At 47.0% G+C, this 23,990-nt stretch overlaps 1 protein-coding gene across 1 annotated transcript in view; it reads right to left on the reverse strand.

Moving 5' to 3' along the window:
- The window catches only part of STXBP1 (syntaxin binding protein 1), a 91,145-nt gene that overhangs the window by 12,130 nt on the left and 55,025 nt on the right, over window positions 1-23,990 (reverse strand). Inside the window, exons 4-17 of the mRNA XM_011988341.1 lie at window positions 22,268-22,344; window positions 20,690-20,768; window positions 19,591-19,694; window positions 17,440-17,588; window positions 15,459-15,543; window positions 14,549-14,679; window positions 12,744-12,851; window positions 10,649-10,709; window positions 8,200-8,265; window positions 7,051-7,131; window positions 4,370-4,508; window positions 3,560-3,669; window positions 2,087-2,188; window positions 380-465 (exon numbers count right to left, since the gene is read on the reverse strand). Of these exons, the coding sequence (XP_011843731.1) occupies window positions 380-465; window positions 2,087-2,188; window positions 3,560-3,669; window positions 4,370-4,508; window positions 7,051-7,131; window positions 8,200-8,265; window positions 10,649-10,709; window positions 12,744-12,851; window positions 14,549-14,679; window positions 15,459-15,543; window positions 17,440-17,588; window positions 19,591-19,694; window positions 20,690-20,768; window positions 22,268-22,344 (1,378 nt within the window). The remainder of the gene's footprint in view (window positions 1-379; window positions 466-2,086; window positions 2,189-3,559; window positions 3,670-4,369; window positions 4,509-7,050; window positions 7,132-8,199; window positions 8,266-10,648; window positions 10,710-12,743; window positions 12,852-14,548; window positions 14,680-15,458; window positions 15,544-17,439; window positions 17,589-19,590; window positions 19,695-20,689; window positions 20,769-22,267; window positions 22,345-23,990) is intronic.

Genomic DNA, 23,990 nt, shown 5'->3' on the forward strand with positions numbered 1-23,990 from the left:
AGTTCTGGGATTACAGGTGTGAGCTACTGTGCCCAACCCATGCAGATATATCTGGGGACAGATAATTTCAGGCAGAGGGAAAAGCAAGTGCAGTGGTCCTGAGGCAGACGTGGGCCTGACTGTTCGAGAAGTGCGAGGAAGCTGGCACGGCTGATGCGGAGTAAGGGAGGGAGGTGTGAGGGATGAATCAGAGAGGAACAGGATGCTGGGGGGGGAAGAGCCGAGGGGCCACTGTGCGGACCTGGCCCACGCTGCAGCTGTGGGGAGCAGCAGCGAGAGGGTTCTGGCAGATCACATAGCCACACAGTGGGACTGCTGCAGAGCTGACATCCAACCAGAGCTGGCCCCGCTGTATCCTTGCTCAGGGATTTTCACCTACCTGACGGCAGTCGTACTGAAGGAGGCAGAGGATCGGGTAGAGATATAAGGGTAGTGCTTGGTGTCAAGTTTGTCCTCAATAGTGTCCTAGAAGGAAAAGAGACAGATATTAGCTTGCCATCTGTCTGAAAAGTGCTGACGGGAACCAAGGCCAGATGATCTGGAGAACATGTCACTTGGCAAAGCCATGGCCAGGTTTGCAGCAACCAGAGCTCCCTTCCCTGCGGCCAGAGGTGCCTAGCACAGGGCTCGGTTAGACCAGATGCTTTGTAACTGTCTGGACGCTGAGATAGCCTGCTTTTTAAGAGAAGTTTTTTCTTGCTTCTCTTCCAGTTTATTCACTTTCATAATCTACGTGAGGTTTTATAAATGATGCATTCTGTCCAATAAATTCCTGATCCTTGCCATCAGCCTTGTAGAAACCAGGCACAAGCAGTCTCTCCTGCACAAAGGAGTCTTACCCACTCCGTTTTCCAAGTGTCTAATTATCTGGTGGGTGGACTCTCACCATCTACCTCCTGCTGCCTAGAAATCCACACTCTTCCTTACAGCTCCCACATGAAGCCTACACATGTCTCTTTAGGGGATTGGAGAGGAGGGGGAGCAAAAGGGAGCAGAGAACAAAGGAGGGAATGAGACAGAGGGGTTGGCTATCCCAACAAGCAAAGAGATATAATAGGTTTCTAGATGTTTCATGTTCACCCATCCTTTTAGTTTGTGGATTTTAAAAATGGGAGCTGACTCACTCTATATATTTAAAATACATTTATATTAATGTACAATTCAATAGGAACACCTGGGCTGCCAGGAATTAACTAAGGGATCCCAAGAAAAACTCCTTCATTCTCTAGACCCTAGTTTTGTTCACCAATCAAGTTGGAAAGATCTAGTGGTGCGGGATTCTATGCAGGGTCTCTTCCCGCTACAAGGAGAGAAGGGAGTGACCCCACAGGGCTATGGTGGTGGCCACCACCTTATACACCTTCCAGCCAACAACTGCAAAAACACCTGCTGCACTAGAGGCTCTGTGCAGACGACACAGCAGCTGAGGGGACAGGACCAACAAACGAAAAGGCAACCCGAGGCACCGAGTGGCACATGTGCACTAAGGAGTCCAGGGGAGGCCTCCGTGTGCTGAGTGCTCAGACAGATGGGGCAGCAGATGGAAATGGTGAGATTCAAGAGGGGCTTTGATGGAAAGCAGGATCTGGGAAGGGAAGTGGAAGGGTGAGAACATGCCAGGCAAGGGGCTGCTTTGACCAGAGGAGCAGAGTCTGATTTGCTGTGTGTGGAGGCTCAGGTAGGGAGCAACAGGAGGAGGGCAGGGCAGGGCAGGGCAGGCAGGGCTGCACTGTGGAGGTGTGCTGAGCCACCTGTGTGGAGATATAATGTCACTCATCTGACCTTTGAGAGGCACCGGGGCCCCTCTGGATGCGGCACCCTAGAGGGGTCTCTGTTATAGGAGCTGAGTCCTCCAAGACATAACGACAAATAGATCTGGGGCTGTGCTTAACAGTCTATCAGCTCTTCATAAACCCGCAGGGCAAGGGGCGCCACGAGGGCTGAAGGAGGCCTGGATGGGAATCCTCAAGTGGAGGCAGCACCCGTGAAGTCCGTAGCACCTCGCAGCAGGTGAAGCTGGAAGCATCCAGGCCGACAATCCAAGGGCCCTGGGCCTGGTTCTTCCTCCCCACGCCCCAGCACTGACCTCCATGATGTCCTTGATAATAGGAGTCCACCGTGAGAGCTGGTAGGTCTGCTCGCTGATGCGCTCCTTCCGCTCCGGCTTGCTCCGGCGACGCAGCGTGGACTGCATGCACACACACACCAGGTGAGAACCTGAGTCAGGGCCACTTGGGCCCTAGGTGACCTCTGCTACTCTCTAGAAATTCTCTGAAGGACCCCAGAGGCAGCAATGGCAAAGAGTAATGGGGGGCATGGTTTTCCTTGGAATAGCCCAAAATGTGCCCTTTTGGGAACCTGGAGCAAACTTGTTCTTTAAAGTAATAAAAAGGCCGGGTGTGGTGGCTCACACCTGTAATCCCAGCACTTTGGGAGGCTGAGGTGGGCAGATCACCTGAGGTCAGGAGTTCAAGACCAGCCTGGCCAACACGGCGAAACCCTGTCTCTACTAAAAATACAAAAATTAGCCAGGCATGGTGGTGTGCACCTGTAATCCCAGCTACTCAGGAGGCCAAAGCAGGAGAATTGTTTGAACCTGGGAGGCAGAAGTTGCAGTGAGCCAAGATCTCATCACTGTACTCTAGCCTGGGCGACAGAGTAAGACTCTCTCTCAAAAAAAAAAAAAAAGTCATAAAAAATGGCAAACATAGGTCAAGTATGTAAGTGCCATTAGGAAAAAAAAAAACAACAAACTCCAGGCAGTTGAAAAAGTAGTTTGCTGCGTGTTAGAGGAGGGCATACTACTTGGAGCATGCCGTACTGGATTTCGGCAGCACGGCTGTACTGAATGAATGCATGTCTCCATTCTCATTTTGATCCCTCTTGTGAGCAAGGGTTTAAAAATGCTAAACTCCTGCTAGTTACAGGGCTATGGTCTGGTGGCACTGGAACAGTTTTGTCTATAAGATTCCAGAGGGAGAATATTTGCAACCCTAGCTTTGTTAGTGCTGTGCCTATAGAAGACAAGCACACAGTGGGGCTGCGACATACGAGGCTCATGGCAGAGTCCTCTGCAAGGGTCCTGGAGGCTTCACCCCACCTCTTCTAGAGCACATCACATGGTCCAGGCCTCCCAGATAACCTGCCCTAACTTGGCTCTGAACCAACCCAGTGCAGTAGACTCAAAGGTGGCCAAACTGCTAGCTCTAAGCATCATATTCTCATCTTCACAGGGGACGCTGAGGCTAAGCTGTCCAAAGGTGAGGCCAGACGGACCCTGAGACAAGACAGATAAAACGGCGGGGACCCTGTTATGGTTTGGTTCCAAGACAGCTCAGCTTTCACGTCTGTGAATGACTCACTGCTGTTCAGGTCTAGTTCTTGGCTTTGTGCCTCTAGTTTATATATAGCTTTACACCTTTATCCTCTGATTCCGTGTCTCTCTCTCTTGACGTACGAGTGTGTATCAGAGGATGCTGTACGTCAGTCAGAGAGCAGAAGCAGACAGATCTGCCAGCTCCCCTCCCGCCTCCCTGCAGAACCTGAGCTGGCCTCTTACATCGGTGACGATGGGCACACCGAGGTGAGCCATGTTGGTGATGATCTCACTGTCCTCTGGGGGAATCTGAGCGTGCTGGATCAGTTTGTTCAGGTTTTCCTCTGTGATGCCTGAGGGCACAAGACACCCGATCACCACACACAGCCCCCATGCACCCAATGGGACAGGCTGGATGGTGGCCCTTCTCCCCTCAGGGTTAGTGGACATCGCTCCTCTAACTCATCAGCTTCACTGTCAGTGAGGACAACATGAGGATCCCGATTCCCCTCCAGCCACTCTGCCTGAGTGAAGACCATCAGCAGCTGCTCCTCACAGTCTGTGTTTCCATCTGCCCCCTGGCTTCTCAGCAACCCCTGCCCACCTGCACCCTGAATCAAGTCAAATTGGATGAGAGTTTTATTATCTATCGTTTGTACAATGGACATTCCTGGGCAACTGTGATTGAACTGGGTAAAAGTCAGTTTTTAAAGGCAGAGATTACCAATGTGATGCAAGTTAAAAATACCTGGTGGGCAGAGCTCTGGTAAACTGGCCACGAGGCCAAGCAGCTTTCCTTCCCTCCCCAGCCCTGTCATCTTCCATCTACTCCACACCATTTATTAACTCTACAATGACCGGGGGACATTCAGCCTCTAGCTGCAATGATCTGACTACACTGTATTTCCCCAAACAAGAAGGGCCCCTGGGATCTTCTTTCCCTTCCCCAGTCCGTATCTTTTAAATGACTTCTCTACTTTGTTTCCTCTTTCTCAGCTGTCTCAGTTTCCCCAAGACAGGGCCTGTGCCTTTCTCTAGGTCCCACAGCCCTACCATTCTTCAAAAAGATGTAGAGAAGGATGATGCGGATTTTGTCGTAAGTGCTGACATTGGCATCCAGCAGAATGGGGACGATGGCTCGCATAGGGTCCTTGATCTTCTCTCCCTCCGCATCTGTGCCCATGGCCAGGTCCTATGGAAAACATATCTCGTTGGCCCCATCTCTCTGGTGACAGTGTGGAGGGATGGTAGCTCTTAGGAAATTCAGGATCCACAAATGACTAGAACTGCCAGCTTGGTTGGGGAAGGTCTTAAAACAGGTGCTTCTATTCTCATAATGCACTGTAGTTAGCAGGAGTGTGATCAGCACTGTCTCCCACAGCATCAGTGAGGGTGGATAAAAGCCCTGAGTGCTACTTGCCCGACAGAAACCACAATGATTTCCCATCTTGTTTTAAAGTAGGCTGTTCACTGTAGGTGAGTGCCAGCGTACTTGTGCCAGCTTCTCAGATAAAGACTCAATCCTGGCTGGGGGTGGTGGCTCATGCCTGTAATCTCAGCACTTTGGAAGGCTGAGGTGGGAGGATCTTTTGAGCCCAGGAGTTTTGAGACCAGCCTGGGCAACACAGTGGAGACCTCATCTCTACCAAAAATAAAAAAAATTAGCCAGGCATGGTGGCGCATGCCTGTAGTCCCAGCTACTCAGGAGGCTGAGGCAGGAGGATTGCTTGAGCCCAGGAGTTCAAGGCTGCAGTGAGCTATGATTGCACCACTGTACTCTAGCCCGGGTGACAGAGCAAGACCTTGGCTCATAAAAAAAAAAAAAAGAAAAAAAAAGACTAAATCCCGGTAGGCCCTCTAGAGGTACAAGGCCCTGTGAGGGAGCAGGGCTTAAAGGGATGTGCTTCCCCCCCATGAAAAGTGCTGGGATTTTAGGATGCCTCCGCATGGGCAGATTCTTCCCACTCTGCTTCCCCTCTCATTGAAGCACATGCTTTTTGAGTTTGAACTGCTCCAGGGTTTTAACCTGTTTTTAATCTTTCTACCATGTTCCATGTGTGAGAAAGGGAAAAAAAAGAGCCCCCAAACCGGCAAATCCAAACCCCAGGAGATGAAGGGGAAGATAAGAACTGAAAAAACTAGAAATGAAAGAGTGAAGTGAACACAAGCTTCTGACCCCACTTCATGATGCAGGTGAGACTCAGAGCCAGAGAAGGCAGCACGCTGGTCTCAGCCAACCAGGACTCAGCTGCAGCTTCCTTTGTGGCTCTCAGGAGGTTGCCTGAAGGCTCTCCTTTTTTCTCTCAAGACCCCAAGAGTCCATACAAATTCTGATCTCGAGTTCATAGTCTGTCTCCAGTCTGTGTCCCAGGAAGGCAGGACACCTCTCACAGGCCACTTCACCTTTCAGTCCTACCACCAGCCTCAACAGACATTTGACTAGCAGGACATGATTTTAATCATGCAACTAGTTCAACCATACTTTTGATCACTTCTGAAAATTTGTAAACTTCCAAAATTAATCCCAAGTTGCATTTTTACTGATTTAGGTATGACCTATTTTCTAGATGGTCAGGTTCTATTTGAGAGGACACCTTGTGTTTGCTGTAATCCCCTGTAAAATTGATGGATTTTAGCAGGGCCGCTTCCCCTTATAAAATATTCAATGATACAGGACAGGGCTTACAATCCTAAGCTGAGCCTGTCACATCAAACCAGAGGATTGAAATCTTAGCTTTACACTGAGATCCTGAATTTTTTTCTTCCATGAAAAGAGGCCAAGCTGAGGCTTCAGAATCTTATTATTATTTTTGAGACGGAGTCTCGTTCTGTTGCCCAGGCTGGAGTGCAGTGGCGCAATTTCTGTTCACTGCAACCTCCACCTCCCAGTTCAAGCAATTCTCCTGCCTCAGCCCCCCAAGTCGCTGGGATTATAGGCACTCATTACCACGCCCGACTAATTTTTGTATTTTTAGTAGAGATGGGGTGTCACTGTGTTGCCCAAGCTGGTCTTGAACTACTGACCTTCTGATCCACCCCTCTCAGCCTCCCAAAGTGCTGGGATTACAGGAGTGAGCCACCGCGCCCAGCCGGCTTCAGAATCTTTTAACTTTCTTCGCTTAGAAGTTGAACGATGGTTTTATAATGTTGCAACACTTAAAGAATTAGGATGAATCTAAGCTAGGATTAGTGACTCCACAAGACAACCTTGAAAAATGTCAGCACTGATTTCCCTTTTGCAGATTAGAAAAATGAAACACAAAGAAGCAGATACATCAAATAATCAGTGACAGAGACAGAACTCAAATTCCAAATTCTCAATTTACAATCCTAGCAAATTTCTGACTGCTACTGCTCTACCCTCTGTCAGGCTCAAGGTCTCCAAAGCTGGCCTGGCCATGGCAAGGGTAGAATACATTCAGAATATAAAATTCTGCCAGCCCTGTCAACGTAGGGCTCAGAACCCCACACATCTTTCTTCAGTCATTCCAGGGAAAATAGAGCCTTTCAAAATAGGCATGCAAAATCCAAACGGCACAGCATTCCAGACCAATCTAGTCCCTACCATGGACAGTGCAACCGCACTGGCTCCAGAGTTGAGACAGCACGATCTAGCAGGCCTTCCCGTCTCTATTTCCTATGATTCTGCAGGATGTTCAAGGTCAGATGTTAAAATTCTGCTGGGTAAATGGACCTGGCAAAAACTTGCCATGGCAGAAGGAGGAGAGTCCTACCTGCTCCACTCGGCAGAGTTTGTCTACGGTGCCTTGGTAATGCTTCATGCAGTCCTCAGCAAGGTGCAGGTGGGTGGAGTACTGGGAAAAAGCACAACAGTTTGTGACCAAGGGACTAATCATGGATGCATGCAACATCTACTGAGCACCTACTATGTATAAAACACCGCTGGGCACCAAGGAGTCTCTAGCCTCAGAAAGGAGGTAAAACGTGTGTACAAGCGGGTACACAATCACTACAAAGTAGAAAATGTTACATGTCAAAAGAGAGGGACAAACCACATTCAAAGAGTTAAGAGGAAGGAGAACTCCTTTATGAGGGCAGGTGGCACCATGGTTTTTTTTTTTTTTTTGAAACAGAGTCTCATCTGTTGCTCAGGCTGGAGTGCAGTGGTGCAATCTCGGCTCACTGCAACCTTTGCCTCCTGGGTTCAAGTGATTCTCCTGCCTCAGCCTCCCGAGTAGCTAGGATTACAGGCATGTGCCACCAAACCCGGCTAGTTTTTGTCCTTACAGTAGATATGGGGTTTCACCATGTTGACCAGGCTGATCTCAAACTCCTGACCTCAGGTGATCCGCCCACCTCAGTCTCCCCAAGTGCTGGGATTACAGGCATGAGCCACCACGCCCAGCCAATGATGGTTTTATTATTACAATGCATCCACAAATTCTTTGATACTCCTCCTTTCAGGAGGCAGAGCTTCATTCCCTCCTTAACTGTAGGCTGGATTTAGTAGCTTGCTTCTAATAAGCAATGTGGAGGAAGTGATAATGCATGGCATCCAGGATCAGGACAGAAAAGGTATTGTGACTTCCTCCTAGCACTCTCTCTCTCACACGGCTCACTCTGGGGAAAGCCAGTGGCCCTGTTGGGAGGATGCTCAAGCAGCCCTGTGGAGAGGCTCATGTGGTGAACTGAGGCCTCCTGCCAACAGCAGGGGAATAGGACGGAAAACATAAAGAGGGGAAAAGAAAGTGACAGGAAATAAGGTGCCTATCCCAGCCTTTCATTTTCTTTTCTAATAAAAATTGAAGATGACTCAAAATCTGTGATTTTCCATAGATCAATTAGAGTAGTAGGGCTTTGAGAAGTCTTTTTGCGGTTGTTTCTACTCAATGATTCAAACAGATGATTTGGGGCTGCCATACCTTGCTGAGCTCTTTCTGGTACTGAGGCATCTTCTTCAGCATCTGGGACAGGTCCCGCATGGTGGTCTGTAAGGGAAAGGAAAGCATATGCTGTCACTCTAATGGCCCTGATGTCAGGAGGCTTTGCAAGGCTGGCGGGCACAGGACAGGACAGCCGCCCTCATTAGGGTTCCCAAGTGCACTCTCCATAACCCTCAAAATGAATCTGTGAAACACAAGATCATGTATGTTTAGATTTCCAGGCCTCTGGCTCAAAAATTTTTTTGATCCAAATATGATTGCTTTACAGGTTGGGAACTGAACTCTGAAGTCTCTAGAAGTTACATTTTATTCTATGCTTATTGAACTAGAAAGCTGTTGAGAGCTAATTCTTGGTGAGGAAAAAAATCTTTCTATTCATTGCTTTTCTTCGTCCTCAGCTCAAGCAGCCTTAGCATCAAGTTTGCTCTTTCTCCCGGCAGAAAGACTGTGGCTGCGTGGACAGGAGAACAGGGAGGTCAGAGAGGGTGGGAATCTGCACCCGAGGGGCAAGATGGGTCTGTGTGCTTTCTAACTGTGTAGGCCATCTAATCCCACCCATTTACCCCACAAAAATTTACCGAATTACTACTATATACCAGGAACAATTAGGTGCTGGAGATACAAGGACAAAAGTAAAAAAAAGAATCTCTGATTCACGGAGAATCAGAGCATCCAGGAGAGGAGCCAGATAAAGCACTGCAGAGATCAGGGCCCTTCGAGGGGACTCACCAGGTAGTGTGGGTGCACATGGCACAGACTTCTGCCTAGTCTAGGTAGGGGACTGGGGAGGGTTTCCCTGAGGAAATGATGCTTGAGCCAAAGAACCTGGCCAGGTCTGAGGCAAGAGGACCCTGGCATGGCTGGAGCAGAAAGGCAGGGCAAGAAGGACAGGGGCAGAGATGAGACCAGAGAGAGGCCTGTGGGGCTCATGATCTGAGCTTTGGAAGGGGTGGGTGGGTGTGTGTGTGTGTGTGTGTGTGTGTGTGTGTGTGTGTGTGTGTTGCAGATGGGAGTTATTCTAAGGGGAACAGGAAGTCCCTAAATGGTTTTAAGCAAGGGAGTAATACAACCAGAGTTGCATTTTGGTAATTCCACTTCCCTTGACTAAGAAAGGTGCGCCACCTCTGATAAACAGGCAGGATATGGAGAGGCTCAGGTAAGGTAGGTTATAAATTCTAATTTTTTTTTTTTTCTTAGATGGAGTCTTGCTCTGTCACCCAGGCTGGAGTGCAGTGGCGCAATCTTGGCTCACTGCCAGCTCTGCCTCCCGGCTTCATGCCATTCTCCTGCCTCAGCCTCCCGAGTAGCTGGGACTACAAGGTGCCCGTCACCACACCTGGCTAATTTTTGTATTTTTAGTAGAGACAGGGTTTCACCATGTTAGCCAGGATGGTCTCAATCTCCTGATCTTGTGATCCGCCCACCTCCGCCTCCCAAAGTGCTGGGATTACAGGCGTGAGCCACCGCGCCCGGCCATAAATTATAATTTCACTACAAGTTAAAAAAAGGTCTCGCAGTTTGTTCTTCTGGCTTAAAATGAAGCATGATCCAAAACAGTAAATATTAACCCTCAGAGTAACAAAAAGCAGTTCTCTGTAAATATCGAAATCTAGGGGTTCTGGATCTGTATCTTTTTTTTTTTTTTTTGACAGAGTCTCACTCTGTCACCCAGGCTGGAGTGCAATGACGTAATCTTGGCTCACTGCAACCTCCACTTCCCGGGTTGAAGCAATTCTCCTGCCTCAGCCTCTCAAGTAGCTGGGATTACAGGTGCCCACCACCATACCCAGATATTTTTTTGTATTCTTAGTAGAGACGGGGTTTCACCATGTTGGCCAGGCTGACCTCGAACTCCTGACCTTGTGATCCACCTGCCTTGGCCTCCCGAAGTGCTGGGATTACAGGCATGAGCCACCACGCCCAGCCTGGATCTGTATCTTAAGTGTAAAAATGGCTGGGCGCGGTGGCTCACACCTGTAATCCTAGCACTTTGGGAGGCTGAGGTGGGTGGATCGCTTGAGGTCAAGAGTACAAAACCAGCCTGGCCAAGATGGTGAAACCCCATCTCTACTAAAAATACAAAAAAATTAGCCAGGCGTGGTGTTGCATGCCTGTAATCCCAGCTACTCAAGAGGCTGAGGCAGGAGAATTGCTTGAACCCAAAATGCGGAGGTTGCAGTGAGCCAAGATCCTGCCACTGCACCTCAGCCTGGGAAACAGAGCAAGACTCTGTCAATAATAATAATAATAATAATAATAATAATAATAATAATAAAAACAAAATAAAAATAAGGCAAAATGATGTAAACGAAAAAAGGGATATGACCTTTCTAACCCACTAGTCCTATTCAGAGGAGGCAACTTCCCTGCTCTTAGAGAGAAAGCAGGGACTAATTTACTGAGCATTTGAGCGATGGCATGGGTTTACCTTCTCTCCAGTATTCATTCTCTTGCTAGAAGAAAAATCTTTCAGAGACCGGGTGACTTCCCTGGAAAATAAAAGGAGGCAGCTAAGTTTCACAGCAACACCATAGGCCTTGCTATGGATGCTATAGGAGTCATGCAATTTTTTCCTTTAGGAGTATGTGGTACTCCTAAAGTGGTTTTCCTGCCAGTAAGGTATGCATTTAAAGTTACTTTTTGCCAGGCGTGGTGGCTCACACCTGTAATCCCAGCACTTTGGGAGGCCAATGCGGGCAGATCACCTGAGGTTGGGAGTTCGAGACCAGCCTGGTCAACATGGTGAAACTCCATCTCTACTAAAAATACAGAAATTAGCTGGGCATGATGGCACACTTTTTTTTTTTTTTTTTTTGAAACGGCGTCTAGCTCTGTCGCCCAGGCAGTAGTGCAGTGGCGCAATCTCCACTCACTACAAGCTCCGCCTCCCGGGTTCATGCCATTCTCCTGCCTCAGCCTCCCGTGTAGCTGGGACTACAGGCGCCCGCCACCTCGCCCGGCTAATTTTTGTATTTTTAGTAGAGACAGGGTTTCACCATGTTAGCCAGGGTGGTCTCGATTTCCTGACCTCGTGATCCGCCCGTCTTGGCCTCCCAAAGTGCTGGGATTACAAGCGTGACCCACCGCGCCCGGCCATGTGGCACACTTCTGTAATCCCAGCTACTTGGAAGGCTAAGGCATGAGAATTGCTTGAACCCAGAAGGCAGAGGTGGCAGTGAGCTGAGACTGTGCCACTGCACTCCAGCCTGGGTGACAGAGCAAGGCTTGGTCTTAAAAAAAAAAAACAAAAAAAGAAAAGAAAAGAAGTTATTTTCTAAGAGAGAAGAGAGACACGTAGCTTTTCTAATTAATATTTGAAACCAGTGATCTCCAGAGTGGGGTGTACCAGATTATTCAAGGAGAAAAGAGAAGAAAATATTAGAATATCTGTGTTTATTTTACCTCATTCTTTTCAAATTTATGTTGGAATATAAATAGTGAAACATAATTCATGTTTGAAAAATATACAAACATATATATATGTTATAAATACACACATTAGTACAATAAAGCATATTTTAAATTCATAAATACATTTAATTTACTGAAATGTGGATTAATATCTTTTTTATTTTTTGAGTCGGAGTTTTGCTCTTTTGTCCAGGCTGGAGTGCAATGGCGGAATCTTGGCTCATTGCAACCTCCGCATCCCAGGTTCAAGTGATTCTCCTGCCTCAGCCTCCCAAGTAGCTGGGACTATAGGCACACGCCACCACGCTCAGCTAATTTTTGTATTTTTAGTAGAGATGGGGTTTCACCATGTTGGCCAGGCTGGTCTCGAATTCCTGACCTCAGGTGATCTACCTGCCTCGGCCTCCCAAAGTGCTGGGATTACAGGTGTGAGCCACCATGCCGGGCCATGGGTTAATATCTTTTTAAGCTGAGTGATCAAAAAAGTTTAGAGACCTCTTCTCTAAACAACAGAACTATCCAAGGCTGTATTATTTTCTCACTCTTCCTGGGAAATTTCCTGAATATATCGCTAACTCAGGGTAGCAGAATGTGTCTTTCTGAAAAAGCAGAATCATTATCTACGGTTTAAAGGTCTTACAACAATGTTTAAATATTAGAAACATTCTGAAACATTTTCAGAGCTGGATACAGTTTAGTAAGGAGACATCAGCTATTGCTCAGGAACTGTAGGTAAAACAGGGAAGGTTGAATATAGCAGCTATAAAAAAGAAAGTCCAATTGTATACTGTGGTGTTTGGGTCTTTCAACGGAATGAACTAGCTTTAAATTTTTAATGTTTGTAATGCATTTTTCTGAGAGAGCTACATATGTTTTCCAAGAATCCTAAAAGCAGCCCTAATACAAAATTGATTTTCTAACTTCACGAAGTCGGAGTAGCTCAAGCTCAGAGAACAGAAGGGATTTATCATTATGGGTTAGCATGTTGATGACTCTGCCAAGGAAACAAATTCACACAAGGATGAGCCCCCACGAGGTGCCCAGAGTGAGCACATCATCAACAGCAGCTGGGGAGAGGCGCCTCGCTGGAGAAGGGGGTAGGGGGCTCTTACTGGGACACCTCTGCGATGTGCTTGTGGCGCAGTGCTATCCACAGGTCGTCGTCCTCGTCCAGGAGCACCTCCTTCACCCGTGCCTCCCCAATGCCGCTTGTCTCGTACCTAGAATGGAGACGGGACTCAGCTGGAGCGCACTGTCTCCACAACAGTCATGGAACCCTCTTCAGCTTACAGCAACAGCTCACCACCCTCAGCTGTCAGATGTTCACAAGTGCCGTCACAGCAAGTCCCGAACATTGGACGTGTCAGTCAGGCCTGCTGTGGCAGCACTGACCTGGGCTGCAATTCCTTGGGTAGGAGAGACTCAAAGCTCTATTCAAAGTCAACCAACTTGAAACTCTGTCTTAAAATCTTCTGGGTCAGCTGATACAAGCTCCACCTGAGCTGCCTGTCCAGGGCATGAAGTCAGGTCATACATGAGTTTAGTTATTTATAGGGGAAAGGTAAAGATCATATCTGTCCCTCTGGAAAGGCACTGGGATGTCATCCTCAATGTGTGGTGCCTAAATAGCTTCCAGCAGCTGCCTGCAATGGGCCCTCGGCACCCATCACAAGGGAAATCGCAAACAGCTGGAGGAAGCACAAATTATAGCTACCAACAGGGAGAACCGAGATTCACTCATATTTTTGGAATCTTCATTTTGAAACCACTATCTTTATGATGGATGCTATTAAATGCCATGAGAACAATGTCTGTTCTCATACAGTCTGTTTCTCATGCAGTGTGGTTCCATAAAAGGAAAAACTGGTTTTTAGAAACTAAATTTCTGATGATTGTTACCAAGAAAAATGTTTTTTATAAATGAAGAAAACAGCTTCTCTGTAAGGAAAGTTTAGTATGAAACTTCTGTTGATATATTTCATCATCACCATATTTCAGGATCTATAAACAAGAAGTTTCAACTCTGCCTCCAGAGAGGCAGAACCAGTGCAACAGAAAATAAAAATTTCACCTCTGAATGAGATACACACATAAACACAAAATCAACATATTAACATATCCAAGTAGGCTATGACCTGAGGTGATGTGAGCCGGGAAACGAAGATCTAAAGTGCCTGTCCTCCCCAAAAAGAGGACAGGTCATGAGTTCCTGCCTAGAAATGCCACGTGGATCTGTGGAACTCACAGAAGAACTTACAGGCTAATTTGCAAGGCTGTATCAATGAACCATTTTTCCTAGGGTTAAAAACACTCTTTTGCTGGGCACGGTGGCTCACACCTGTAATCCCAGCACTTTGGGAAGCTGAGGCAGGCAGATCATGAAGTCAGGAGTTCGAGACCAGCCTGGCCAACATGGTGAAACCCCATCTCTACTAAAGATACAAAAAATTAGCCAGACGTGGTGGCGCACACCTGTAATCCCAGCTACTTAGGAGGCTGAGTCAGGAGAATTGCTTGAACCTGGGAGGCAGAGGTTGCAGTGAGCTGAGATCGTGCCAATGTACTCCAGCCTGGGTGATAGGGCAAGACTTCGTCTTAAAAAAAAAACAAACAAAAAACGCTCTTTTTCTGCCAGGCGTGGTAGCTCAGTAAAATCCCATCCCTACTAAAAAAAATACAAAAAATTAGCTGGGCATGGTGACACACACCTGTAACCCCAGCTACTTGGGAGGCTGAGGCAGGAGAATTGCATGAACCCAGGAGGCAGAGGTTGCAGTGAGCCGAAATCACACCATTGCACTCCCGCCTGGGCGACAGAGCGAGACTCCGTCTCAAAACAAACAAAAAAACCCGTTCTTTTTCTAGACATATTTTTGGTTCATGTGCAGAGCTCTGGGGTCTGTAACACTATACTTACTTGTATACATCATTTTCGATAGGCAGCAGATCATAACTCATAGCCTGAAAAGTCAATTCGTGGAGCACAGGGGAGCTGGGGTCAAAGCCTCGATCCAGGATCAGAAGCTGGGAGCGTGCCTTGTCTGGGCCCTGGGGGAAAACAGGGAGATGCTTCACAAGCTACTCAGCCAACTCCGGCTTCTCCACCTAGTGAACCCCTCTTGCAAAGGAGGGCAGCAGGAAGCAAACTCTGAGGTGCAAAGCTATTAACGCAGCACAGAAGTCTACCACTGGACAAGATCACCAAAAACACCCTAAAAGACTCCAGTGTTTCCATTTCATAGCAAGCGCACTTAGAGGCAGATATGAAATGCTAGGAGCCAAAGTGAGTTTCTGTAGGAGCGTGCTGCCCAAGTTCAACTACAAATGGGGCAACCACCCTCCAGTGTGCCCGGGACTGAGCGGGTTCCCAGGACCTGGGACTTTCGGTTTTAAAATCAAGGTGGTGAGGAAACAGCTCTGTATCTTGATTGTAAGATGGTTACATGAATCTATACATGTGTAAAACTGCACAGGACTGTACACAGAGCATGTGTAAAAACGAGGGAATGCTGAATGAGCTCTGAAGAGCGTGTCAGTGTTGGTTTTCTGGTTTGCTATTGTGCTTCTGTGGGTTTTCCAGGACGTGGGCCATTCAGAGCTGCAATCAGGAAAGCCCTGGCAAACAGAACAAGTTGGTCACCCTGGCCACGCTGAACACATGTAGATCGCCCTGCCCTAGGGGCTTCGGGCATTTCGCTGGAGGCCAGTCCCCGGGAAAAGCAGCACTGACATACACTCTGTGGCAACAGAACCAAGCTGTCTCTGGGACTGCCACACAAACACTGCGGTCCTTGGTAAGAAAACAATGTGGTCCAAGCCAGACTTACCTCCCCCATTGTTGGGTCATCAGCTTTATAGGCATCAAGCTTGTCCTGGATTAGCTGAGCCAGCAGGGCATTGTCCTTGTATTCCCTGACAAAGGAGGAGTGACACAGCATGAACCACCCAGCACCATGATGGTGCTAGCTGCCCCCAGGAAAGGAAGTCAAGCAGTGCAGGGGGTTAGGGGAGATGTGAGCATCATCTGTATTGGTGTTTTTACAATGAGAGTATAATTAGAAAAGGAAAAGCAAAATAAAACACTTAGCTCAGTGCCTGGACCATAAATAAGTGATTTTCTTATTGCTTTTTTCCCAGAATTATCTAAGTGGAAACGTACATCTTTCCAAGCAGCTTCAGATAAACCACCGCACTTCCACTGGGGGCCCTGACCAGTCAGTCAACCTTTTGCCACGATCAGCCCCCAGCCTGACTCCCATGATTCTCACTTCCCTTAGTTCACATTCTCTTGGGTCTTGTATTGTTTTGTTTGTTGGAGAGTGACATTTCAGCTGGCATGGCCAGAACAATGTGAGAACCTTTGAACCTTTCCCCATGGTTGGGTCTGATGGCACTCCCTGGCCCCCACCTGACCTGATGCTGGGCCGGTGGCTGCCTGCCTCCTGGCCAGTGTCAGCACTGCAGCAGCCCTGCTACCAGCCTGAGCTCCTGCTGGTCAGTCAGGAGACGCCACCTAGGTCCCATTTCTTAACTGCCAGCTGGCTTTGTCATGAGTACCAACAGTGGAGGGAAGCCAGGCACTGGGACAGCAATCACGAGGTGTTTTCTATGGCCACAACTTCCAGCAGACAATGAGGCCACAGGATGGGTGAACCCATGATCCGTGGCAACACCAAGTTCTTGGTTAACCCAGCACAATGCCTTGGCAGCCTAAGCCCTTCCTGCCCTACTCCTAACCTGCTGGCAGTTACGAGTCTACCTCTGCACCCTCTCAGATTCTGTCCTTACCTGTCCACCCCATTCCCATCACTCCAAGACCAGGCCCTTTGTTCCTTCTGCAGTGGCCTCCTGTTTAGCCACCCCTTCTGGTTTTTCCTTGCCCTGACTCCTGCTCATATTCCAGCCTTCACTTTCCCAGAGTGCTGTGGTCACCCCCCTGTCCAAATCCCCCATAGGTTTCCAGTGATAACCACTGAAGGACATAATCCCAAACCTGACTTCCGAGACCTCCAGAATTGGCTTCATCCCATGCCACTGCCCTACACATACACTGTGCTAGACTACCCGTCTTCCCCAAATGTGCCCCACGTTTTCCCAACTCCAAGTTTTTGTTTATACCAAATGCAAGAGCGAATTGTACACACAAAATGCTGGCCCCTCTCTCCTCATGAGCCTATTGTCACCTGTGGTCTGCAGACTGGCTTCACCCTTGGCTCAAAGGGCCCTCTCCCTACTGTGGTTGCCCCCAGCACTTGGCGTGTCCTGTCTCGCAGGGTCGAGCCTGCAGGGGTGCATCTCTCATGCACACACACGCTGGAAGGCAATCCCACCCATATTCCCTGATCATGGGCCGGGTCTTCAGCTTCAGGTGCCCCAGCACTCAGCACACAGCAAGCAAGTGAGGAATGCGTGGCTTTATAAAATCTGAGGAACATGTCCTTTGGAGAATTACTCTCTTTGTGTTTTATCTTACTCTGAAACATCTTTAGTAAAGATAGTATTTGTCTTTAAAGATTAGAAAGACATTAAAAATGGTAGGCAGCCTGAGTTGCAATTACATAGAGGTTCACATTTTCGTTATTCAATAGTTGATTTGTGCTTTCTTCTGCATGTATTATTATATTTTGCTATAGCATTTAGAAGATAACAAAACCATTGGAAGAATAATTTTAAGTGAGAGATGCTCAAATCCTGATCTTCTTGAGACAACTGTCAAAGGAACCTTAAGGCCGGAGGAGGAGTCCAGGCCAGTTCTTCGCTTGGGGGACACACAGGATGCCACTCTGGCAGAAAGGTGCACTGTCTTACCCCCGATACCGCACAGCCGGGTACTCCTTCAGGGTGGCACACAGGGTCGCAATCTGCTCTGCCAGGCGCTCCAGTATAGGATTCTTCATCTGAGCCTTGTGGGGACTATAGAAGCTTTGGAAAGAGTCAGCAGAGTCCAAGGAATAGACCTGGGGAGGAGAAAAAGTATTAATACATATTGCAAACTATCGGAGTATTCTCCGACCCTGGCAGTGAGTCTATAGAATATGTTCCTGTTTCTTCCACAAATATGTGCTGGGTGCCTACCACGTGCCCACGTGCTAAAGACTTGGGAACTATTAGTGGCCAAAACATCCCTATCCTCAAGGAGTTTGCAATCTAGTAGGAGAAAGCAGGCAATAAACATAATGAAAAGCGAATTGTGTGGTCCTGAGAAACTGGCAAGAATATGAGAAAATATCAGAGCAGGGGAGGATGTCTAGGAGGGCTGGACAGGGAGGACACCAGGACTCGCTGAGAAGGTGACATCTGAGCAAGGGCTTGAAGGTGGGATGTTTATCACCAGCAGGGGACTTCCACATGCAGGGAACAGGTAGTGCCAAGGACCTCGGGCAGGTGTGTGTCTCGGGTGCCTGGAGAATAGTGACAAGGCCAGGAGGAGAGCAGAAGGGGTTAGTGTGAGACTACACTGGAAATTTTAAGCTTAGTTTCAATAAATAAGAGACAAGCCAGATACTGTGTGTGACTGCGGGCAAATAAAGGAGCTATTTATGGATTTAATAATACCTTATCTTCAGTAGTATGTTCTGAGTATTTGTCTTTTCTTTCTTTCTTTCTTTTTTTTTTTGAGATGGAGTCTCGCTCTGTTGCCCAGGCTAGAGTGCAGTGGCATGATCTCAGCTCATTGCAACCTCTGTTTCCCAGGTTCACACCATTCTCCTGCCTCAGCCTCCCAAGTAGCTGGGACTACAGGCATCTGCCACCATGCCCGGCTAATTTTTTTGTATTTTTAGTAGAGATGGAGTTTCACCGTGTTAGACAGAATGGTCTCGATCTCCTGATCTCATGATCCACCCATCTCGGCCTCCCAAAGTGCTGGGATTACAGGCGTGAGCCACCGCGCCTGGCCATATTTGTCTTTTCTTTTTCCATTTCTTTTTTTTTGGAGTGTGCTAGAAGTTGAAGATTCTCTCTTAAATGACTGAGTCTTCCAGTTATCAGTATTCTCTTAAATTCTCATTTATATAAACTACCTTAATCTTTAAAAATGGTATATAAAAAGAGTTTATTACTTTATCAAAATTTCTGAAATATAATATTGTTGAATATGCTAAAGCTGGATTTTGTTCTGTCCACGTAGGGACGGAACACACAAAAGAAAAAAAAAATTCCTTTCCCCAAGCAGGTGACAGGCTTTAGGCCAAGTGAGAAGGAAGCCTGTTTTCAAATGTTCACACTACATCTTATGCATCTCTCTTTCTCTGAGAATAGGTCACTCTCTGGTGTCTCAAAGCTGATCTGTAAAGATCCAATATGCCACAATCATCTTTTAGCTCCATAAAATGCATCAAAGTCCTGTGGTTTTTGTTTCCTTGTTTGGTAAGAAAAGACATTTTAACAACTCTTAAAATACCAAGACAAGTTGTGTCTGTTCTCTCACAATCAGCTTCACCTTTATTTGTTTAATAATTTTGTTTGTTTCCAAGGGAGCACTTTATGGGCCTGGCATTTGGCACTTGAAGTGTTAACGGCTAATGACGAAGGCTGCCATCTGCTCTTTCAGCACATGACAAACTGAGGTTATCTCTACCTAAAAAACAGTCTCCTTCGCAGCAGATGGGATGCTTCTGCTCCCCTCCCTCGCTCTCCTTCCAAGCTCGTTTCTGATTGGCTACTCTGTGGTTATTCAAGGAGTCAGCCGACAAGAGTGAGCACTGAGAGCAAGGATGAAATGCACACAAAGAAAGGCACAAGGCTGATGCAAAGTCAGAAACAACTGGAGAGTAAGATGAGGGCAGGGGGCAGGCCCTATGGAATACTATTTCCATTCAGTAAACATTCACTTATAACCTGTTATTTGGCAATTCAGAGCATGGTACCTTCCCTCCCCTACTCTTTAGTAGGTCCCACCCCACCCTCTCAGAATAAGAGAGGATGCAGATTTCCTTCCCACCCGCTACTCAGGCTCACCTGGGATTCGTATGGGAGAAATGCAATATTGATTTCCGTCAGAGTTTTGATGACTTTGGCTGCTCGAGATTTTACCAGTTCATTAAACAGGGCATCTGGACAAGCTGCAAGCATGACAAAAGACAGTTAGTTGGCTTTCCTGTCCATTTGCTGGTTCATTTAATAGCTGCACACGTACAGTGGGCTCTTCATTTTATCAGGATTTTTTTTTTTTTTTTTGAGATGGAGTCTCACTCTGTCACCCAGGCTGGAGTGCAATGGCGTGATCTTGCTCACTGCAACCTCTACTTCCCGGGTTCAAGCAATTCTCCCACCTCAGCCTCCTGAGTAGTTGGGATTATAGGCACCTGCCATCATGTCCAGCTAATTTTTGTATTTTTGTAGAGACAGGGTTTCACCATGTTGGCCAGGCTGATCTTGAACTCCTCACCTCAGGTGATCCACCCACCTCAGCCTCCCAAAGTGCTGGGATTACAGGTGTGAGCCACCACACCTGGCTAAAATCATTCTTCTACTATATCCTTTCCACTTTCTCAGTGGTGAGTGCCATGGGAGTTTATCCCTAGAGAGAAGATCTCTGGGTGAATTCTTACTGTTTTATACTCTGTAGCTATCCAGGTCAATTCATCTCCCTCTGCTTCTCTGCCAGAATCTGAGCATAAAATCCCCACAACATAAGAAAACTAATTCCACGGTAATGACGCAGGTTCTATTTAATACAAAGACTACTGGATTGGAATATCTTTGTAATTGAAAAATTGATGGAAACCTACTACAGCATACAGTGCTGACTGGAAGTCTACATAGTGAAATGCCAAGCCTCAGGAAGGTCATTCTCAGCACCAAGCCTGTCAGTCCTGAGAAGAGGTGCTTGTGTGCTATTTTTCAGCAGGAAGGACTGCATGATCTAGTGGGTTTGTATTTGGTGCACTTATTTTTGTCTCTTATGCAATTTATCTTCTGAAGAGAAACTAGCAGATTGGGACAAGCATGGTAACAACCCATTTCTTCCCTCTTGACCTGCCTTAGTTTTGGCTCAGCCCAGCTGTGCAGAAATGCTAACCTGATGGGACTGGGGACAGCTCTCGGTTGTACTCACAGTCAGTGAAGAAGACGTGTGCGGCCCGGTATTTAGCAGTCGGCGGGTCCTTAAAGTCACTGATGAGAGAGTGGACGGACTGTGGACAGGGGGAAAAAAGAGGGACCTGAATCCAATTCTAGAGCCAAATGGGACCTGTATCTGAACTGAGTTAAATCCAATGGCTTCAAGACACTTGCACAAAAATCAGGAGATTTTTGATGCATAATTCTAACACTCATGTTTGGCCACAACCAAGTCCTGAGGACTTAAAATTAGTATTATTTCAGAGTTTAGATGAACAAAGGCCTTCTTAGCTCATTCTGGAATGACTGTATCAGTTCTTTGGAGCCATGTAATTAGTTGTTAGGAAGACACCCACAACAAAAGGAAACTGGGCAGAAACCTTCCAGGAGATTCACATTGATGACCTTTTGGCAATTTACTTGTATCTGTAGAAACTCATATGTAGGCCAGTTTTCAAAGTGGAAAGAAAGTGTGAAAATTGGAGGAAATTTACATAGCCTAAGACACCTAAGGCTGGCGTGGTGGCTCACGCCTGTAATCCCAACACTTTGGGAGGCCAAGGCAGGTGGATTGCTTGAGCTCAGGAGTTTGCCACTAGCCTGGGCAACATAGCAAGACCCCTATCTCTACCAAAAATTAGCTGGGCATGGTGGCGTGTGCCTGCAGTCCCAGCTATTTGGGAGGCTGAGGTGGGAGGATCACTTAAGCCCCAGAGGTCGGGGCTGTAGTGAACTGTGACCACACCACTGCACTCCAGCCTGGGTGATGGATGAGACCTGGCTCAAAAAAAAAGGCTGAGCGTGGTGGCTCATGCTTGTAATCCCAGCACTTTGGGAGACTGAGACAGGTGGATCACTTGAGGTCAGGAGTTTGAGACCAGCCTGGCCAATATGGTGAAACCCCATCTCTACTAAAAATACAAAAATTAGCTGGGTGTGGCAGGGGGGGCGCCTGTAATCCCAGCTACTCAGCAGGGTGAAGCAGGAGAATCTTGAACCCGGGAGGTGGAAGTTGCAGTGAGCTGAGATTGTGCCACTGCACTCCAGCCTGGGCAACAGAGTTAGACTCCGTCTCAAAAAACAAAACAAAAATGACAAAACAAAACAAAATCTGCCTAAGACAACTATTACCCAGAAGCAAGGAGTTGGACCTTGTTTGGAAGGTGATTTGAAGTAACCTCCAAAATTATAAGACAGGTAAATCTGAACAGTAACTGGATATTGATAAAATAAAATGAAAGCATAAAATACCAAAGTCTGGAGGTGGACTGCTAATTAGACAGAGTGGGTCCTACCTGAAGAGGGAGTGCCAGGGGGAAAACTAGAATGATGCAGGGCCATGGAACACAGGCTCTGGTTTTCTGCACAGCTGCTGTGTTTAAGAACGCTTAATACATCACTTCTCACTGCATAAACACCACCCTCCGCCCCACCCCACTGTGGATTGCATGCTTAAACAGAGCAGTGTGTTAAATGCGTGCTTAACCTAGAAATGTCAGACAGTCTGTGCCACATAAATCCCAAGCCAGTCCATCTAACCTTAGCCAGGGTCCTCCTCTGGTGGAAGGTTTACCTTCTCAGATGGAGTGATGAGATACACAGCCTCCAGGCTGGGGAGTGGCTCTCTGCGCTTGTTGATATCTTCCACAACTAGACAACAAAACAACCCACAGTGAATAAGAAAACATGATGGGTGACCATAAAACCAGAAGCAATATAGACAGGCTACCTTCAGACTGTTGCAGATAAATAGCTACAGTGGTGGGGGGCGGGGAACAATCATTCACCCATTCCTTAAGGTTACCACATTCCTTGGGAGTGAATTCCATGGTCTCAACATGCCCAAGATGTTAGAATCTGAAATCCAGGCTGGGTATGGTGGCTCATGCCTGTAATCCCAGCACTTTGGGAGGCTGAGGGGGGGCATATCACTTGAGGTCTGGAGTTCAAGACCAGCCTGGCCAACATGGTGAAACCTCATCTCTACTAAAAAACTACAAAAATTAGCCAGGCATGTTGGAATGTGCCTATAATTCCAATCACTCAGGAGGCTGAGGTGGGAGAATTGCTTGAACATAGGAGGTGGAGGTTGCAGTGAGCCAAGATCACTGCACTCCAGCCTGAGTGACAGAGTGAGACTCCATCTCAAAAAGAAAAACAACAACAAAGGAAAATCTGAAATCTTATCACACTAGAGAGTTCTCACTTCCCATTTCAGTTTAAGTAAATTCATTGATCTGTTCTGAGAGAAAATGGAAAATACTATCTAATTCTGTCAAGAATGGATCCTCTGCCTCTTCTTCCGCTTTGTCTTGTCTGCCCTAGATAATCCCAATTCCTTTAGAATTTCCACGTTGGGTTTATTTATCAACAGCTGGATAGTTTCATTGCTCTCCTCTGCATATCAAATGAAGGCATTCCAACCACATCCTCTATACAAGATTGCTTCCTTCAATAGTGCAAAGATTAAACATTCTATTTGGTTAAAACAAACCATGGGCTTTGGTTTGCTTGTTTCCTCTACAGTTATGTCAGTGACTTCACCTGGAAAGAACAGCTTTTGGGAGAATCTTACCAATCACCTGGTAAGGCTTAAAATGTGTTATCTACTGTCTTCTGGCATGAAGGGAGCAAGGCAATTATACAGGTGCCATTCTTCCTGTGCAGATGATTTAAGTAGATAAAAGCACCACTTTAAAGGATTGTAACATGTATAAAGACTTGGAACATTTATAAAGACTTTCACCCCAAATAATGTTCAAATTAATACCAAAATCCCCAAACATCTACTTTACCAGTGGTTATAGATTTTTTAATTTACTAGGCCACTAATACTTGCCCCCAAAATATTCCAGAGCTTCAACATAGGGTTGCTAACTTTTAAATTTTGCTAAGTAAGAACACTTTTTTCTTTTTTTCTTTTTGAGACAGTCTTGCTCTGTTGTCCAGGCTGGAGTGCAGGGGCACGATCTCAGCTCACTGCAACCTCCACCTCCCAGGTTCAAGCGATTCTCTGGCCTCAGCTTCCTGAGTAGCTGGGACTACAGGCACATGCCACCACGCTTGGCTAATTTTTGTATTTTTAGTAGAGATGGGGTTTCACTATGTTGGACAGGCTGGTCTCAAATTCCTGACCTTGTGAGCCGCCTGCCTCCACCTCCCAAAGTGCTGGGATTACAGGCGTGAGCCACTGCGCCCGGCCGTAAGGACTTTTTTTTTTTTTTTTTTTTTTGGAGACAGAGTCTCACTCTGTCGCCCAGGCTGGAGTGCAGTGGCCAGATCTCACTCACTGCAAG

Source organism: Mandrillus leucophaeus, unplaced genomic scaffold (assembly GCF_000951045.1).
Source record: "Mandrillus leucophaeus isolate KB7577 unplaced genomic scaffold, Mleu.le_1.0 Scaffold109, whole genome shotgun sequence".
In the NCBI taxonomy this organism is placed as follows: domain Eukaryota; kingdom Metazoa; phylum Chordata; class Mammalia; order Primates; family Cercopithecidae; genus Mandrillus; species Mandrillus leucophaeus.